General features: G+C 47.6%; 1 protein-coding gene across 1 annotated transcript in view; it reads right to left on the minus strand.

The window, feature by feature from the left end:
* Positions 1–235: 235 nt before the first annotated feature.
* SLC1A3 (solute carrier family 1 member 3) overlaps positions 236–15,441 on the minus strand; it is a 73,986-nt gene continuing 58,780 nt past the window's right edge. Inside the window, exons 5-10 of the mRNA XM_079792211.1 lie at positions 12,827–12,869; positions 9,817–10,109; positions 6,837–7,070; positions 6,114–6,308; positions 4,180–4,314; positions 236–2,508 (exon numbers count right to left, since the gene is read on the minus strand). Of these exons, the coding sequence (XP_079648337.1) occupies positions 2,304–2,508; positions 4,180–4,314; positions 6,114–6,308; positions 6,837–7,070; positions 9,817–10,109; positions 12,827–12,869 (1,105 nt within the window). The 3' untranslated portion in view covers positions 236–2,303. The remainder of the gene's footprint in view (positions 2,509–4,179; positions 4,315–6,113; positions 6,309–6,836; positions 7,071–9,816; positions 10,110–12,826; positions 12,870–15,441) is intronic.

Here is a 15,441-nt window from a genome sequence, read left to right on the forward strand (position 1 = left end):
CGCACGCCCTCCTGTCCCCCGTCCGGGTCTAGGAGGTGGGCAGGGGGAGGGTGTTCTTTCCTATTTCCTTGTGCCTGGCTTCCCCGCCTGGTCCTGAGTAGATTTTACGTCATAAAAGAAAGGAAACAATTCTGCAGGGTACCCGTCCCCAGCATTGCCCCGAGCTCCCTGCCGTCCTTCCCTGAAAGGAACACTTGTCTTCCTCCCGGGAGAATAACGACGACGTGCCAAGGTGTCATGTAAAACTAGTTTTTTCTTTATTGAAAATACATCTACAAGGTAAGGCTCCCGCCCACCCGGGTGCGTGTCCCCGCAGAGCCTGCGATGGGCGGGCGGGCGGCTCGGCCGAGAGGCCTTGCGCTCCGTAAGAAATGGTTAGTGTACAAAAGTGATCGCATCACGTAACAAGTCACTTGACATAATTAATGTTTGCTCTACCGATGTAAGATGACATCCGTGTACAGGGACTTGGGTAGCGTGTTCCCCAAATAGAGCCTGGACATGAGAGGGTTACTCCACCACAGCCTAATGTTAACTTTTACGCGTACATAATGCTCGGGGGCTATATAACAATACCTCTAATCGCAGGCCGGAGGACGCATGTCTAGATCCTCAGTCTGTTAGCATTGTTAAGTCCACCCTCCACCGTTTTCGATCAGAAGCTCACACACCGCCAGCCCGGTCCGGCAGCTCCCCTCCCCGTGTTTGCGGGCTGTTGCTCGGGGGGTGAAACACTAATCTCTAAACCCGGGAGCGGCCTTGCCTGAACGGATGCCCGGCTGTTTTCTCCTTGGCACCACACTGACCATGTCTTTATCCTGATTCCTCGCCTACCATTTCTCTCAGGGACACGAGTGAAACCAAACCAAACCCCACTCCAGCTGAAGGTTTTGAATGGTTACGTAGGTGGGATTCCAGCACAAAGGAATATCTTGTTTCCCTCATTCCAAGAACTTTTGATTACAGTCAAAAACCTTTTCAAATGAGAGACCACCCACCCAGCTCACAGACCTCTATTAGAGAAGAGAGCGCTCATTCATTTGACTTGTTTAAAACATATAAGAAGGAATCTCATATTTTGATATGCAGACTTCCTTGGGGAATGTTTCTGAACTGAAGAGAAAAAGTGTTTCTGGTTAAGGAAAAAAAAAAAAAAGAACCTCTTTCATTAAAAAATTCTTCCTTAAAGACGACCTCTATGTAACCTTGATATTGAAAAATCCTCTCTGTAGAATGGTCCTCCCTAGCTGGCTCTTTCGTGGTCCACAGTAAGGCCATGAGCACCCGTGCTAGTTGCTAGTCTTACATTTTAGTTTCTACACGTCTATCGTCAGTTGACGGGTGGTGGGAAATATCCTTCCCAGCCCAGCCCAGGGAAGGGTAGGAAGAAGGGAAAACTCCCCCTTGTTGGGACGAACTGAGTGAAGCGATTGGGAGCAATTCCACGCCTCCTCTGGCCTGGGGGCGTACACAGCTGACATTTTGGATATGGGACCTGGCCACCCGCACCGCGGCCTGCCCCTCCTCAAGCGGTCATTCCCCATCAACACCCAGGGGACGATGCTTGCTCCTGGATGCTCCCAGGGGAGATCGAGGACGGGCTCGTCATGATGCCGCAGGATATCTGGGCTCTGGCGACCACGAAGGCGGTTAGGGAACTCACCCATTTTACAGATGAGGACACCGAGGCCTAGAGAGAACACGTAACTTGCCCCCGGCCACGTGGACGTGTCACTTTATGCACCTCCTCACAGCTGTGCTAGGTGTGGATTCATAGGGCCCTGCTACTGATAAAACACAAACACAAATCAGGGCAGAAAGGGAGGAGAACCCTTCCGTCCAACTGAAAACCAAGGGCAGTTTATCAACTTGTTCTGTTTTGATCCTAAAATTGAAGTGTGTGTTCTGAGGGACTTTGAAAGTTGCATTGAGCACGTGTTTAGCCTTCTCTTTGTTTGACTCTTTCACGTATAAAAATATCACATTCACAGGATTGTGTGTCACATACACTTGCAAAATCTGATCAAGACTTTTTTTTTTTTTTTTTTTTTTTTGTATCTCGGTACCTTCTTAGGTAAGACCAACACGAAAAGACCTGACACCTTCGGATGTGGGATGAACACCACACACGCTGGCCGCTGCCCAGCCCGCCCTGGTGTTGGAAGCGCACTCGCAAATCCCACCGGAGTTGGGAGGACAAGGGGGCAAGGGGCTGGCGGGGGAGGATAAGCCGGGACGAGACGGACACGTGTGGTCACGGGTGTCAAACCCTGCTGCTCCCGAGAGCATTTCCCCCTGGCGGCCTACATCTTGGTTTCACTGTCGATGGGCTTCTCCGTGTCGCTCTCCTGGGCAATCAGCTGATAGGGCTTCTTCATTTCGTTCTCCTCGATCACGGAGTTACCCATCTCCACATCGGGGTTCTTCAGTTCGTGGCGAGATAGGTGCTCCACAATGCCGGCCCCCAGGGAGTCTCCCAGCACGTTGGTGGTGGTGCGCAGCCGGTCCCTGGGGGGAGGGGAGGAGGAACAATGAGGCTCCATCAGGTGACTCCAGCTGCATTTTGAACCTCCCAGGAAGTTTAGAAGCATCTCTTAAAATTCTGCGTGGGGTACCCCCCAACCGCCGCATCACATCATCTGTACGTCACCGTTATGATGGCAGTTATTAAAAGTGAGGAGGACCTATAGATGATTAATTTTCAGTTATTAGGGTATCAACAGTGGGGAATGACCCTTCCCTTTCTCCTTTTATTTAAGATTTCTCTTGGATTCTCTTTCCTACAACTCGCCTTCCTTTACACCAGCGGTTCCCAAAGTGTAGTCCAGAGACCCCCTGGGCGTCCCTGAGGCCAAAACTCTTTTCATAATAACGCGAGGAGGCTATGTGCCCTTTTTACTCTCATCTCCTCGAGAATGTCTGGCAGCGTTTTTGCAAAGACTATACAAGAAGGACGCAAAAGATGCAACTGACTGAATACAGGAGCCGTTGGGAGGCCCCGGCTGTCCTGCACGAAAGCCAGACATCAAGGTGATTTGGGGAAATGTGAAATGAAACCATTCTTTCCACCACACTTTTGGTTTGGAAAATGATTTTTCTCATAAAAAGGTTATGTATGTTGACATGGAACGAATTTATTATTGTAACCTTTAGATGAAAGTCAACATGCTAAGATTTTCTGTTTTTTCTAATCTGCTACGTATTGATGGAGAGGACCCACCCACATGAAAGCTTTTTTGGTCCCCAATAACCTTCAAGTGTTGGGAGTCCTGAGACCCAACACCTTGCGGACCACAGCCGTCTGCGAGGAAGGGCCTCACATCAGGTGAGTCTGGCTGTGGGGTCATTGCGCTGAGTCCCCCCAGCATCACGGGGAGTGTGGAGGGTCGATGACATCATCGTGCCCGTTTCACAGAGGAGAAGCCAGGGTGGCTGGGAACCTGCCCGGGGCAGTGTCACCGAGCCGGGATGTGAGCACAGATCCAAGGGACGTGGAACTCATGCTTGCAGCTGATCTCCCCCTGCCCCCGCCCCCGTCCTGCCTTGGGCACACGGTGGGGCTCTGTGGTCATTAGACCTGGTGACATCAACCTGTGTTGACTCCGCACGGACCGTGTCCCTGCAGGCATTCGCGTTGGGAACCCCGGGGAGGCATTGCTGCAAGTGGACGGGGACTTGGGAGAGAAAACAGGCGGAGGACGTCAGCTGGAAGGGTGAGGGCTGGGGCCTGGAGGGTACTGGTGGGCACCTTCCCCAGAGCCAAAGTCACTTCCGCTTCAGGATGCTGCTCTCTCCCGGGGCCTGCTGGGCTCAGAGGGGACCACGTGTGCTGCCTCACGCCACTGGATGGGAGGCACAGGAGGCAGGGCCGGCCAGCGTGGAGGCCTGCCGTCCTGCCCCCGCGCGGGGATGGTTGTGCAATGCAGGAGGGCCTGCTGGCTGTGCTGGCTCTGCGGACGGCGGGTTTCCCAATCCGGAGCGGCTTTATGGAGTGAGAAGGGCAGCAGCCACCTGTGCCCCACAGGCCGATGAGGGACTGGACGCACACGGCGTCTGGGGCTCGGGCTCACGCAATAAAGACAACTTAATGGCTGGCCTGGATGCCCCTCTTGGGGGAGCCCTTCTGGCAGGCGTGCCAGGCGCCCCGTGGCAGCGGGCCGGCAGCCCGAGTGTACTCACAGGAACCAGTCCACGGCGATGATGAGCGTGATGTCGTCGGTGGGCAGGCCCACGGAGGTCAGCACGATGACCATGGTGACCAGGCCTGCCTGCGGGATCCCAGCCGCCCCGATGCTGGCAGCCGTGGCTGTGATGCTGTTGAAAGAAGTTCCCGAACGGAAACCATTAGTACGAATCTCCCCAAGTGCCCTGCAAACACCCAGCATGCAATGTCCGACTGGCCAAGCCAACAGACGAGGGTGTGCTTTAAGAAAATGTGAGCCCGTAGGGAACCCGCTGAACTAGCCATCATGTTCACTAACATCTCTGAAGGGCTGACGGGGTGCCATCTGATACGCTACATGGCTGATCGCATTGGATCCTCACCCGCCCTGAGGAAGTCGGTCCCATTATGATTGCCATTTCCAAATGAAGAAACTGGTGGCTATAGACTTCGCACGTACCTGAAAATATTTTATAAGGTCTAAAATACTGTGTAGCCCTAACTGGATTGGCTCAGTGGATAGAGCATCGGCCTGTGGACTCAAGGGTCCCAGGTTCGATTCCGGTCAAGGGCATGTACCTTGGTTGTGGGCACATCCCAAGTGGGGGGTGTGCAGGAGGCAGCTGATGGATGTTTCTCTCTCATTGATGTTTCAAACTCTTTCTCCCTCTCCCTTCCTCTCTGTACAAAATCAATAAAATATATTTAAAAAATGAAATAATGAAATACTGTATAGTTCAATAACAAATTGTTTCTAAGAATTTCTCTGTCCAAGTGGAGGACTGTAAACATACTGAACTTGCATGGTTAATGAGGTCAGAAAAAAAAAATCAGATTTATCAATGAAAAAGCGAAGTGATTGTGAACTAAGTTCTGTAGCACTACAAATATTTTTTATGGAGACAGTGTGGACCTGGTTTGTGAGGCATAATCCCTGTCTGGGGCTCAGTTTGTTAAAGACCTATTTGATAGGCGGTGTGAGAATGTGAACATGTTTTAAAAGTAGTTAAGTCTTACGTAGGTGTAAAGTATTGATAAAGTGATAATAGACTGTTCATGGCTCCCCCACATTGGTCCCCTTCCACGGGATTGGGATGTGTAGCTGGTGTGTAGCTGCTCGGAGTGAAGACTACATTTCCCAGGCTCCCTTGGACTCCTTTAGACACAGTTCTGGCCAATGAGACATGCATGAAAGCGATCAAGCGACTGTGCACCTCCTCTTCTTCCCTGTGGCTAAAATTTGGAGGTGGCGATGAGCCACCTTGGACCCTCTGGGTGAGGGTAACGCCCCAGGGACGATGGAACCACAGGCCGGGGCCTGGTGCACATGGGACACCTCCCAGCCTCGAGGGCTTGTGGAGCAGAGCTCACACGAGAGAAACGCAGTTCTGTCTCATTGCAGTCACTGTTACTTCATTTAAATGCCTTTAAAACGGAAGTGAGAAATATCCATGCTATCTATTCTGCAGAAAGATGTATTTTTCTATTTCTATATATTACATATTTCTGTGTATTTCTTCAAAGAGAAAGAGCGAGGTATATTTATAGATGTTACGCTAAGAAGTACATCAATCAAGTGGCAAGTGCTAAGTGTGGTGTGATTCCATTAACCACAAATAAAAGGGTGTGCATGTCTCCGCATAAGCAAAATTCTTTGTGCACCAAACATGAACAGTGCCACCTACAGCACGATGGGGAGCGATGGTGGCAGGCAAGTTTCATGGTTGACCTTATACATTTCTATATTATTAGAATTTCATTATTAACGAATGTGCACATCTGTAATTTAAAAAATAAATAAAAATAAATATAAAAAATACACCTATTCCCACAAACCCCACCCTCCCATTTATGTGTGAGTCCCTTCCCACCAGTTTCTTCAGCTGATCCCGGATCACTGGCTCATCATTGAAAGTGAATCTTAAGAAAATGTGTAGAACTTTCCTTGTACCTGATCGTAATAATCTGTCCAAAGTTCAGGTCGAAGTTGTTGACTTGGGCGATGAAAATGGCAGCCAGAGCCTCGTAGAGGGCGGTCCCGTCCATGTTAATGGTGGCCCCCACCGGGAGCACGAATCTGGTGACGCGTTTGTCCACGCCATTGTTCTCTTCCAGGCACTTGAAGGTGATGGGCAGGGTGGCCGAACTGGGGACAGTAACACAGGGCATGTCAGCTCACCAGCCTGACGGTGCGGCCCGGGCCTGAGGGTGTGGTATTTTGGACACAGAGTTCCTTCCTGTTCAAGGAACAGAGTCAGCACCCATATACTTAGGGAAGCCTGGTCAGGAGCAGTGGGGGTCCTCTTATTGGGTCCCCTGGCAACTCTCCCATTTCTGGACCCTCTGTGAGGCCTCATTTGTCATCATTTCCCATCACCACAGCCTGTGCCAGGTGATGCCATCTCTCCCTCCGGCCAGCTCAGCGGGAAGAGGGAGATGATAGTGGGCCTGGAAGGCGAGTCCATTTCCATTTTGTGCCCCCACAGGGATATAGCCAGCCATTCCCTGAATCCCAAAGGGAGTCTGGTTAGCATCCGGAGTGAAAAAGTCAATTCCTACGCCTGGAGGTTTAAACCCGCCCTCCCCACCAGGGTCTCCCTCCACCTGAACCCCAGGATTCTGGCTCACAGTCAAGTCTGAGGTCCATTTCCTGATGGGAGTAGGCCACACACACCTGGAGGAGGTTCCCAGCGCCGTGATGAGCGCCTGCAGCAGCCCTCCGATGAAAACCCACGGGTTTTTCCGCGTCACCAGGAAGTAGAGGAGGGGCAGGACGATGACGGCGTGGATGAGCAAGCCGATGATGACGGTCATGGTGTACATGGCCAGCTGGCCCCCGATCACGCCCATGTCCTCCATCTCCACTATTTTGCCTGCAATCAGGAAGAGGATGCCCAGGGGGGCGTACCTGTGCGGGGGACACGGGACAATGGGGAGTCTGGTTGCCAACAGGCCGCGCTGCCGCAGGTGCCCGGGGAGGAGAGAGAGTGACACGGAGTTCTAGCCACACCTTCCCACCCAGGACGACTGCTCGCACTGGGAGAAACTGCACTTCTTTCTTTTCTTTGTCAGACATAAATTTAAATGTAAACGCTGCGGAATCAGGCCTTCCTCTCACCCAGAACTTCTCTAGGCCAGTGCTCGGCAAACCGCGGCTCGCGAGCCACATGCGGCTCTTTGGCCCCTGGAGTGTGGCTCTTCCACAAAATACCACGGCCTGGGCGAGTCTATTTTGAAGAAGTGGCGTTAGAAGAAGTTTAAGTTTGAAAAATTTGGCTATCAAAGGAAATTTCAATGGTTGTACTGTTAATATTTGGCTCTGTGGACTAAGGAGTTTGCCGACCACTGGTCTAGGGCACATTGGTGAGAGAAGACGAGGACAGAGGTTTGGTTACCCGCCTCTTTTTCCCCAGATAATTCTCACCACCTGGGTCCCTTTCCCGGTCCTCGATGCCACCCGCTCCCCTGCTCGGTGCTCTGAACCGCCGGAATCCACCCAGACCCAGACTTTAGGACACATTTCCCCCAGGAGAGCCCAAGCCCCAAGCGACAGCAAGAGGCGCCCGGTGCCTGTCAGTGTTTTAGACGTGCAGTCAGCGCTCTCACTCCAGGACGCTTTTATTATGTCTTCCCACGTTACACATGACTCACACTATTACTTCATATTCGGCTTCAACTCTCGTACGCAAATTTCTCCTAAGAGGAAATGCTGTGACGGTGCAAATGGAAAACCAGGACCACTTGCCATAGGTAGAAGGCGACCAGAAACTAAATTCAGAGCTACCGAAATTAATAACATGCCTGTATCCACCACAACCAGGTTGCAGGTGTTCTCATTAAGTAATTATTAACCACAGGCGGCTGGGGCCACTGGAGATCTTTCCGCTGGAGACTCAGCAAGAACGGCCGGCCGAGACAAAGCATGGCTTGTGCATGTTGGAGCGGCCCGGCTGCTTAAAGGACCCGCTGCCCGGCATTCGACTCCCTCTGACGTGGGCAGCCAAGGACAACCAAACTCAGTACCCGAACCCGAGAGGCCAGTGCTCCAAGGAGAGGGGGCTGCTGGGAAGTGGGGGAAACTCATTTCAGATAGAAAAATACAATGCTGCCTTTAGAAGCCCGTTAAAAACACAGGCCAGGGAGTTATAAGATAACCTGTTTGCAGAAATGTCGAATAACTCAACGCTGAACGTGCAGGCAAAATGCACAGCTAGAAACGCGCCCTGCGAGGTTCATGCAGCAGCCTTGAATGGGCTTCTTTCATAAAAGAGGTGAAAGGTGCAGGCATTTTAATAACGTGAAGATAAATGTCCACTTCCAGCCCTGCCAGGATTTCAGAGGAGGGCCCCCAGGATTTCATTTGGGGGCTCCTGTGGAGACCGCATTCTGATCGCTCTTTGTGCCCAAGTTTTCATTTCCATCGTGTGGAAACTCCTGGAAAATGAATGTCCCTGGGCTTTGGTGGCAACAAAGACAAAGAATATTTCTCATCATGTTGGGGAGTGTTTGTCTTAGAAACGGATGGCTTCCTGCCTCAGGTGCCAAGCGGGCATCTGGATTAAAAATAAAGGTTAAGCCAATCAAAGGGTTTTCTCCCCGCTGGAGAGAATTTTCTTTTCAAGGTCAATGTTCCTCTTTGGATTTCGTCTTCTCCTTTGTCCCTTGCTCTCCACTCCATCTGAAGGACGTTTGTTATAAGCTGTGGCTCGGCATTCTATACGACTGCCCAGGAGTGCCTCAGGCATTAGCAGACACTGCATTTCTTTCTCAGGGCTCAAACGGAGCAGGGGATCACAGTTTTTCTGGGGGTCTAGGGGTCTCGATGTTTGTTTCTCCTGCTACTGGGAATGCTCTTCCCCTGGTACCTGGCATGGTTGTCTTCTCCTGGTCACTCCGGTCTTAGCAAAAAAGGTCACCTCCTCAGAGGCCTTTTCAAAACATATTTGATGCCTCCTCCCCGCTTTTTAATCACATCACATAAAACAAAACCTGCTGTTTTATTTTTTATTCACAGCACCTGCAACTGAAGCATGTGGTTGATTTATTTGTTTATCTTCTGTCTCCCTTAAAAGAATGTACGATCCAGGATATTCCTACAGGTTTTCTTCATGGCTATATCCATAGTGCCTGGCATGATATGCTTGGTATATAGTAGACACTCGATAAATATACCTTACATGAATAACTAAGGAGATTTTAAATTGAGGAACGAGAGAGGGGATCCCATCAGCACGGGATAAAGGAGTTGACACCTTTCAGAAACAGGGAAGCAAATTTATTAAGAGAGGCTTACAGGTGAGTTCAAGACCACTACACGCCCAGAAAACCACTGATTTGCCCGGCGGGTGTGGCTTAGTGGTTGAGTATAGACTAGGAGATCATGGTTTGACTCCTGGTCAGGGCCCATGCCCAGGTTGTGGGCTCGATACCTAGTGGGAAGTGTGCAGGAGGCAGCCGATCAATGATTCTCTCTCATCATTGATGTTTCTATCTTCCTTTCCGGAAAAAAAACAAAGCCATTGCTTTTCTTGTGCTTATCAGAATGAGATCATTGCAATGGCCATCCTGCCTGATGGCATCTTCCTCAGACAGAACCCATGCTGATGGCCACACGCATCTTGAGCATCGCATATACAGCAAGTGGAAATACGTACCACATGATCACTGCCACCAGCCTCATGATGGCCTCATTGAGAGAGTCAAAGAAGTCTTTCAGGGCTTGTCCCTGCTCCTTCATGTTTCCGATCACAAAGCCAAAGCACATGGAGAAGACGACCAGGCCCAGGGCATTGACCCCGTTCACAGAGCCTGGGACGGGGATCATCTCCTCTGTGATCTTGGAAAGCGTCTCCATGGCGTCCGACACGTTGTTGATCACGGCACCCAGGAGCGTTTCGTTAGACGGAACGGGCACTTTAATGCTTCTCTTCTCATAGTTGGTTTTAAACTTAAAAGGAAAAGGCACAATAGGGATTAAAGGTGATATTTTTTCTTCTTTGTACTTTTCTGTTGTCCAAATTTTATATTATATACATTACTCTGCATTTAAATAATAGTGTCATAGAAAGTATCTGTTGCCTGGCTGGTGTGGCTCAGTGGTTGACCGTGGACCTATGAACCAGGAGGTCAAGGTTCAATCCCTGGTTAGGGCCCATACCCGGGTTGTGAGCTTGATCCCCAGTGTGGGGCATGCAGGAGGCAGCCAATCAATGATTCTCTCTTATCATTAATGTTTCTGTTTCTCTCTCCTTCTTCCTTCCTCTCTGAAATCAATAAAAGTATTTTTAAAAGAATCTATTATCTATCTATCTAATCTCTGACAAACCCCTACTACTTCCTCAGCACAAACACACACACACACACACACACACACACACTAATACACATAACAAATCATAATAGGAAAGACATATCTGGTTTAAGATGTTTGACTAAACATACATATGTGCTTTGGCTTTATTCTGAAACCGTAATAAAATGAGTATAAACAGCTTTAAAAAAACCTATAAACCCAAATATTCACAATACTGTATCCCTTTACTCTCAATGGGTTCATGCTATGGGATTATGGACAAATCACCTAACATCCTTTTGCTCATGTTCCACAGCTGTGGAACAGGGATAACTGTGCTGGTTCTACCTCACAGGGTTGTTATGATAATCAAATTAAATAGAATATATGAGAACATCTCGTAAATTTTAAAGTACTAAACTAATGGTGGCTAATGGTGTTCAATAACAGAGCCCTTCAGTGACTAGACTCAGTTGGAGATCTCAGGGGGTATTAAAATTTTTAAATCTCCAAACAACAGTCTTTAAAGCATCCCCGAGAGTATCAATTCTTGAGAATAGGTGCTCGATTAATAGTTGAACCCACTTCTCTGTCCATAGTGGTATTTCTGCTTTTATTCAGAAGGTGGTCTTTCCCCATAGATTCTACATAAATGTTCCAGACAGGAGATGTCAAGTATATTACTAAATAAAATGTATTACCAAATAAAGCCCCCATCCCTCTATGATTTTAATGCGAGCAGAATTCCTGGCTTTCATGTTGATGAAGAAATTGTAGCCACAGGCGATTTCTGACCTAAGACCAGAAATAGATCTGGGAAAGTACATTTGCTTCCCCTTCAAAATCCTGTAAATGGAATCCAAAACCAAGTGCAAGAAATCTACACGAGTCATCAGCACTTTCCCCAGTGCCGCCAGAAACCAGCATTTTTGATGTCCCCCAGTGCCAGCTGACTAACTAGAAGAGCCAGCCCCCGAGTACTGGTTTGGCTGGTCAGATTAAAAAGTGTTTTTTATTTATGGTTACAGTTGTTTTTGAATAAAAGAAGTTAGATTTTGGCCTCTTAGGCTCTTTTTTTTTTTTTAAAGAAAGGGTTCTGTTAGAATTTTGCAGTGTGTGCATGCATTACCTATTAAAAATAGTCAATAGAATTTTTAAAAAGGGGGGAAAAAACAAGGGGTGGCTTATAAGTGTAAAACTTGGTCCTCCATGAAGTTGGGAGTTTGTTTTGTTTGCTTTACCGATCCTAAGCAGAGAGGTTAGGGAATTATAACGAGGGTAAAATGACACCATCTGGAAAAATGTTTGGGAACTATTACTGAACCCAGAAAGTCTAATTATTTCCCTTTTAATACCTGGGCAACAAAGCTTTTTTCATTCAAGTGAGGTTAGAATGAACTTTATGAAGTGTATCCCCTAATAGTAAAATACTAGAGGCCCAGTGCACGAAATTCATGCAACAGTAGGCCTTCCTTCCCCCAGCTGCTGGCCCTGGCTTCCCTCTGGCACCCGGGACCTGGGCTTCCCTTGCAGCCCTAGCTTCGTCCCGGACGTCCAGTCTAATTAGCATATTACGTTTATATTATTAAGATATTTGTATTCAAAACACAGAGGGCCAAGAGTAGCTTGGATATCCGAGGCTGAAAGGAACTGGAGCTCACTATAGCCTCCAGGTTGGGTACCCCTTCCTCGGAAGCAGATGGTTGGAGCAGAAAGATGACAGAATTTGGAGTCAATACAGTGGATTTGAATCTGGGGCTGTCATTTACTACTTGTGAGACCTTGTGCCCATTATACATATAATCCCTGAGTTATCCTAGATGAGCTGCTTCATCAATGAAATGAAGACAAAGACATCCATCATACTTATGTGGCATTCAGTTCATAAAGATTCCATTTCTTTCTGATATAGTTACTTCTTTAGAATCCATAAGCCTTTAGTAGACTTAAAAAAAAATTGCCCAATGATTTAAAAAAAATCAAATCCAGAAACTTGAATAATCCCCTAACCTTTAAAACAGCTTGTAAATGCATTTCATATTGGAGGTTGCCTGCTTGGTGGGCTTCTGTGTGTGGGATGTGGGGGTGGGAAGAGAGAGGGAGTGTCCTGATTAGCCTTCTTATAAATAACAGAGGTTCAATAAGCTCTTTGTATGTAAGACATGCAGTATTTGGCAACTAATAAGCATTCAGTGTAAGGTAAGACCCACCCCTGCTTCCTAAATTCATTAGAAAACTCTAGTATTTTCCCATCTGGTTGAGAAGTTCTTATTGCAGAGATTTGGACAAAAATAAAATAAGAAAGAGGGCCCTGCTGTGTTGGTATGCCATAGAGGAATCACTAAGGTAATTAGTAGCTGTAGAGAGTTTACCTGTTTAAAGCAGGCTTCCACCAGATTTGGAGGGAACATATTCCTGCAAAGAAAATAACAGTCACTGGAAAATTTTTCCAAATAAGTTAACGCCTTAAATACGTTTCATTCTGCCTAAGGGAAAGACTGCATCGATCTAAGCAGCAAATGGAAAAAGAGAAAGATTTTGGTGGGCTTTATGACTTAAAATGCGACATACGATCATCCCTAAGTGTGGCCCATGTAGTTCATATTTTTCAGGGAAGTCCCAAATTTAACTCACCTGTCCTCTTGTCAGACAATGGGATTCTTCATTCAGATATTATATCATCAAAACCCTGTTCCTTGGAAGAATCAAAGTGAGAATAGAAATGCCTTTTGTCAAAAGTGTTCTGGTTCATTGCAGTTATTATTCAGTAATGGCCATTCTGGTATGGTGCCATGTCATGGTCAGACTGTGGAATTCTGTTCTCCAAGAGTTCCTCCTAGAGGTCCCCTGGGGGATGGGACGTTGACACTGAATTGCTGGAGCTTGTGAGGCTCTTCTGTTGACTAATGGGAGGAAGAACCACAAAATTTGACCTTGAGGCCTCTGTGGTCAGATCTGTCACTTCCTCCGAGCAGTGTTTGAATTTATGGCAGGGAGAAGATAAGGAGTAACACGCTAGCTGAGGAGTCTTTAACCAGATGCGTGACCTTGGCCAAGTCATGGCACCCATTTAGGTCTCAGTGACTCATCTGTTAAAGAGGAAATTGGCTTAAACTATAAGAGCTCCAAGATTGAAGACTGTGGGGGAAGGAGACACGTCCCGGGCAGCTGTAGAGTCTGAGATTGTAGCCGTTGTATGCTGTCAAAGTCATATTTGAAGGTTATTAATTGTTATCCTTTTTTTCCTACTGCCTAGACCATCCTGTTTCCTATCCCTTTCCATCTACACTCTATGGCTTTGCTTCTATGCACCTCAAGAGAAATGTGAGTTCAGGAGATTGTAGGATGAATGTTTAAGCCACGTGATTGGGTGGGGACAGGTTAGTCATATAGTTACCACTGTAGCGAGGAAGGGCAGAACACATGGTACTCTGATGGATCAACCAGATTGGGAATGACAAGATCCCAACAGTTCAAACAAGGAATAGAAATTGTACTGAAAGAGAATATATAAAATACGTCTAATTCAAACTACCTGAGGATAAATAGTTAGAAAAAAAAATGGTGAAAAGCCTTAATTAACTGTATGAACTAAATTAGAGATAGCTATTGGGTGACAACTTGATATGAAATTTATAGGGTAGCTTGTTATCTTCCGATCTTTGCAATTAACGCCCTGTGGGGCTGGGCCATACAAAGTCACCCATAGTAGGAATTGAGAAGTATGGCCAAAGAGGCCCTCTGTTCCCCAACTCTCTGTTGAATCTACCTGTCACAGACCCGGTTGCTGAGTTGGCATATGAAATAAAATCTCTAGGAGGATCCTTTTTCAGATGATCAATGGGGATCCCCATTGGGCTGGTATCTAGGATTGGTAAACCAGTTACTTAGCCAATAAGTTTGTAAGAAAGGGAGGAAAGGACTAGGTTTGGGGTCGACAGTCTGGGTGGGGCTACGTGGTGGGTGGGGGATGCTAAGCAGGTGGGAATTTAGAGGCCTGTGCTGGGATATCTTCCATTCGCCCTTCTAGATCCACTCTCCATGCTGCTCTGTGCCCTGGGAGGCTGACCCAGGACTATAGCACGTGGGTTTTCTTATGGCTTCCTGTTGGGTTTGTCCAGGGGGCGCTCTGAAAGATCAGAGTAGGAAAGAGAGAAGTGGATGTTCATATTCTTCCAGCTCTCTCTCTAACAGGTTGGGCGGGCAGCAGCTCCCTCCCTCCACCCTAGAGCTATAGCTCCTCTCCCAAGGGCCTTTCCCAAGGCCACAGCTCTTCCTGAGTCCCAGTAACAGCTCCTGCCTTTATCCCTCAACAAAACAGCTTCCTATCGCTGTTGGTCCCCTGGTGCCCCACCATCCCTCGTAAGTCGCCTTAACTCTGCCTGCACCGGTGCAAGCCCTTCTCAATGATCCTTTTGAAAATGCCATATGCTTCCTGCCAGGACCTGACTGATGCAAGGGCAGAGAGAGCAAGCAGAGGGTCCCAGGATCAAACTTTGACATATGTCATAGTTCCATGTAAGACCAACTCGATCACCAAGTTTGCTTCAATATTAGATAAGACTCAATTATAATCCGTGTGTGGTTAGTGCATAAAACAATGCTAAAGAAGTCATCCTTTAACCTTTTATTACTGCTCGGCCAACTCCTTTCTCATAAACAGTACAAGGAAAAAAAAAAAGACCTTGAAATAGGAATGACTAGATGATCTCTAAAGTCCCTTTTGGAAAGAAATGGTTATGTGTAATGAATGATAATACCCATCACAGGTTCTGAATTAGAAGAGTCCAATAAACAGGCTACACTTGAATAAAAGCTAGCCTTAAAAAGCAAGACTTAAGAAAAGTAAGTAAAGAATTATTAACATTCCAAGGGGAGCTGAAGGGTTGAGAGGGGAACTGAGCGATCAGATTTAAATCCTAAAAGCAGGGCTCTCAAAATCCATCTATGTCCACTCCTTGCTCTTCTTACCTCTTCCTCCTAAGAC

Source organism: Cnephaeus nilssonii (assembly GCF_951640355.1).
Source record: "Cnephaeus nilssonii genome assembly, chromosome: 2".
NCBI classification, from domain to species: Eukaryota; Metazoa; Chordata; class Mammalia; order Chiroptera; family Vespertilionidae; genus Cnephaeus; species Cnephaeus nilssonii.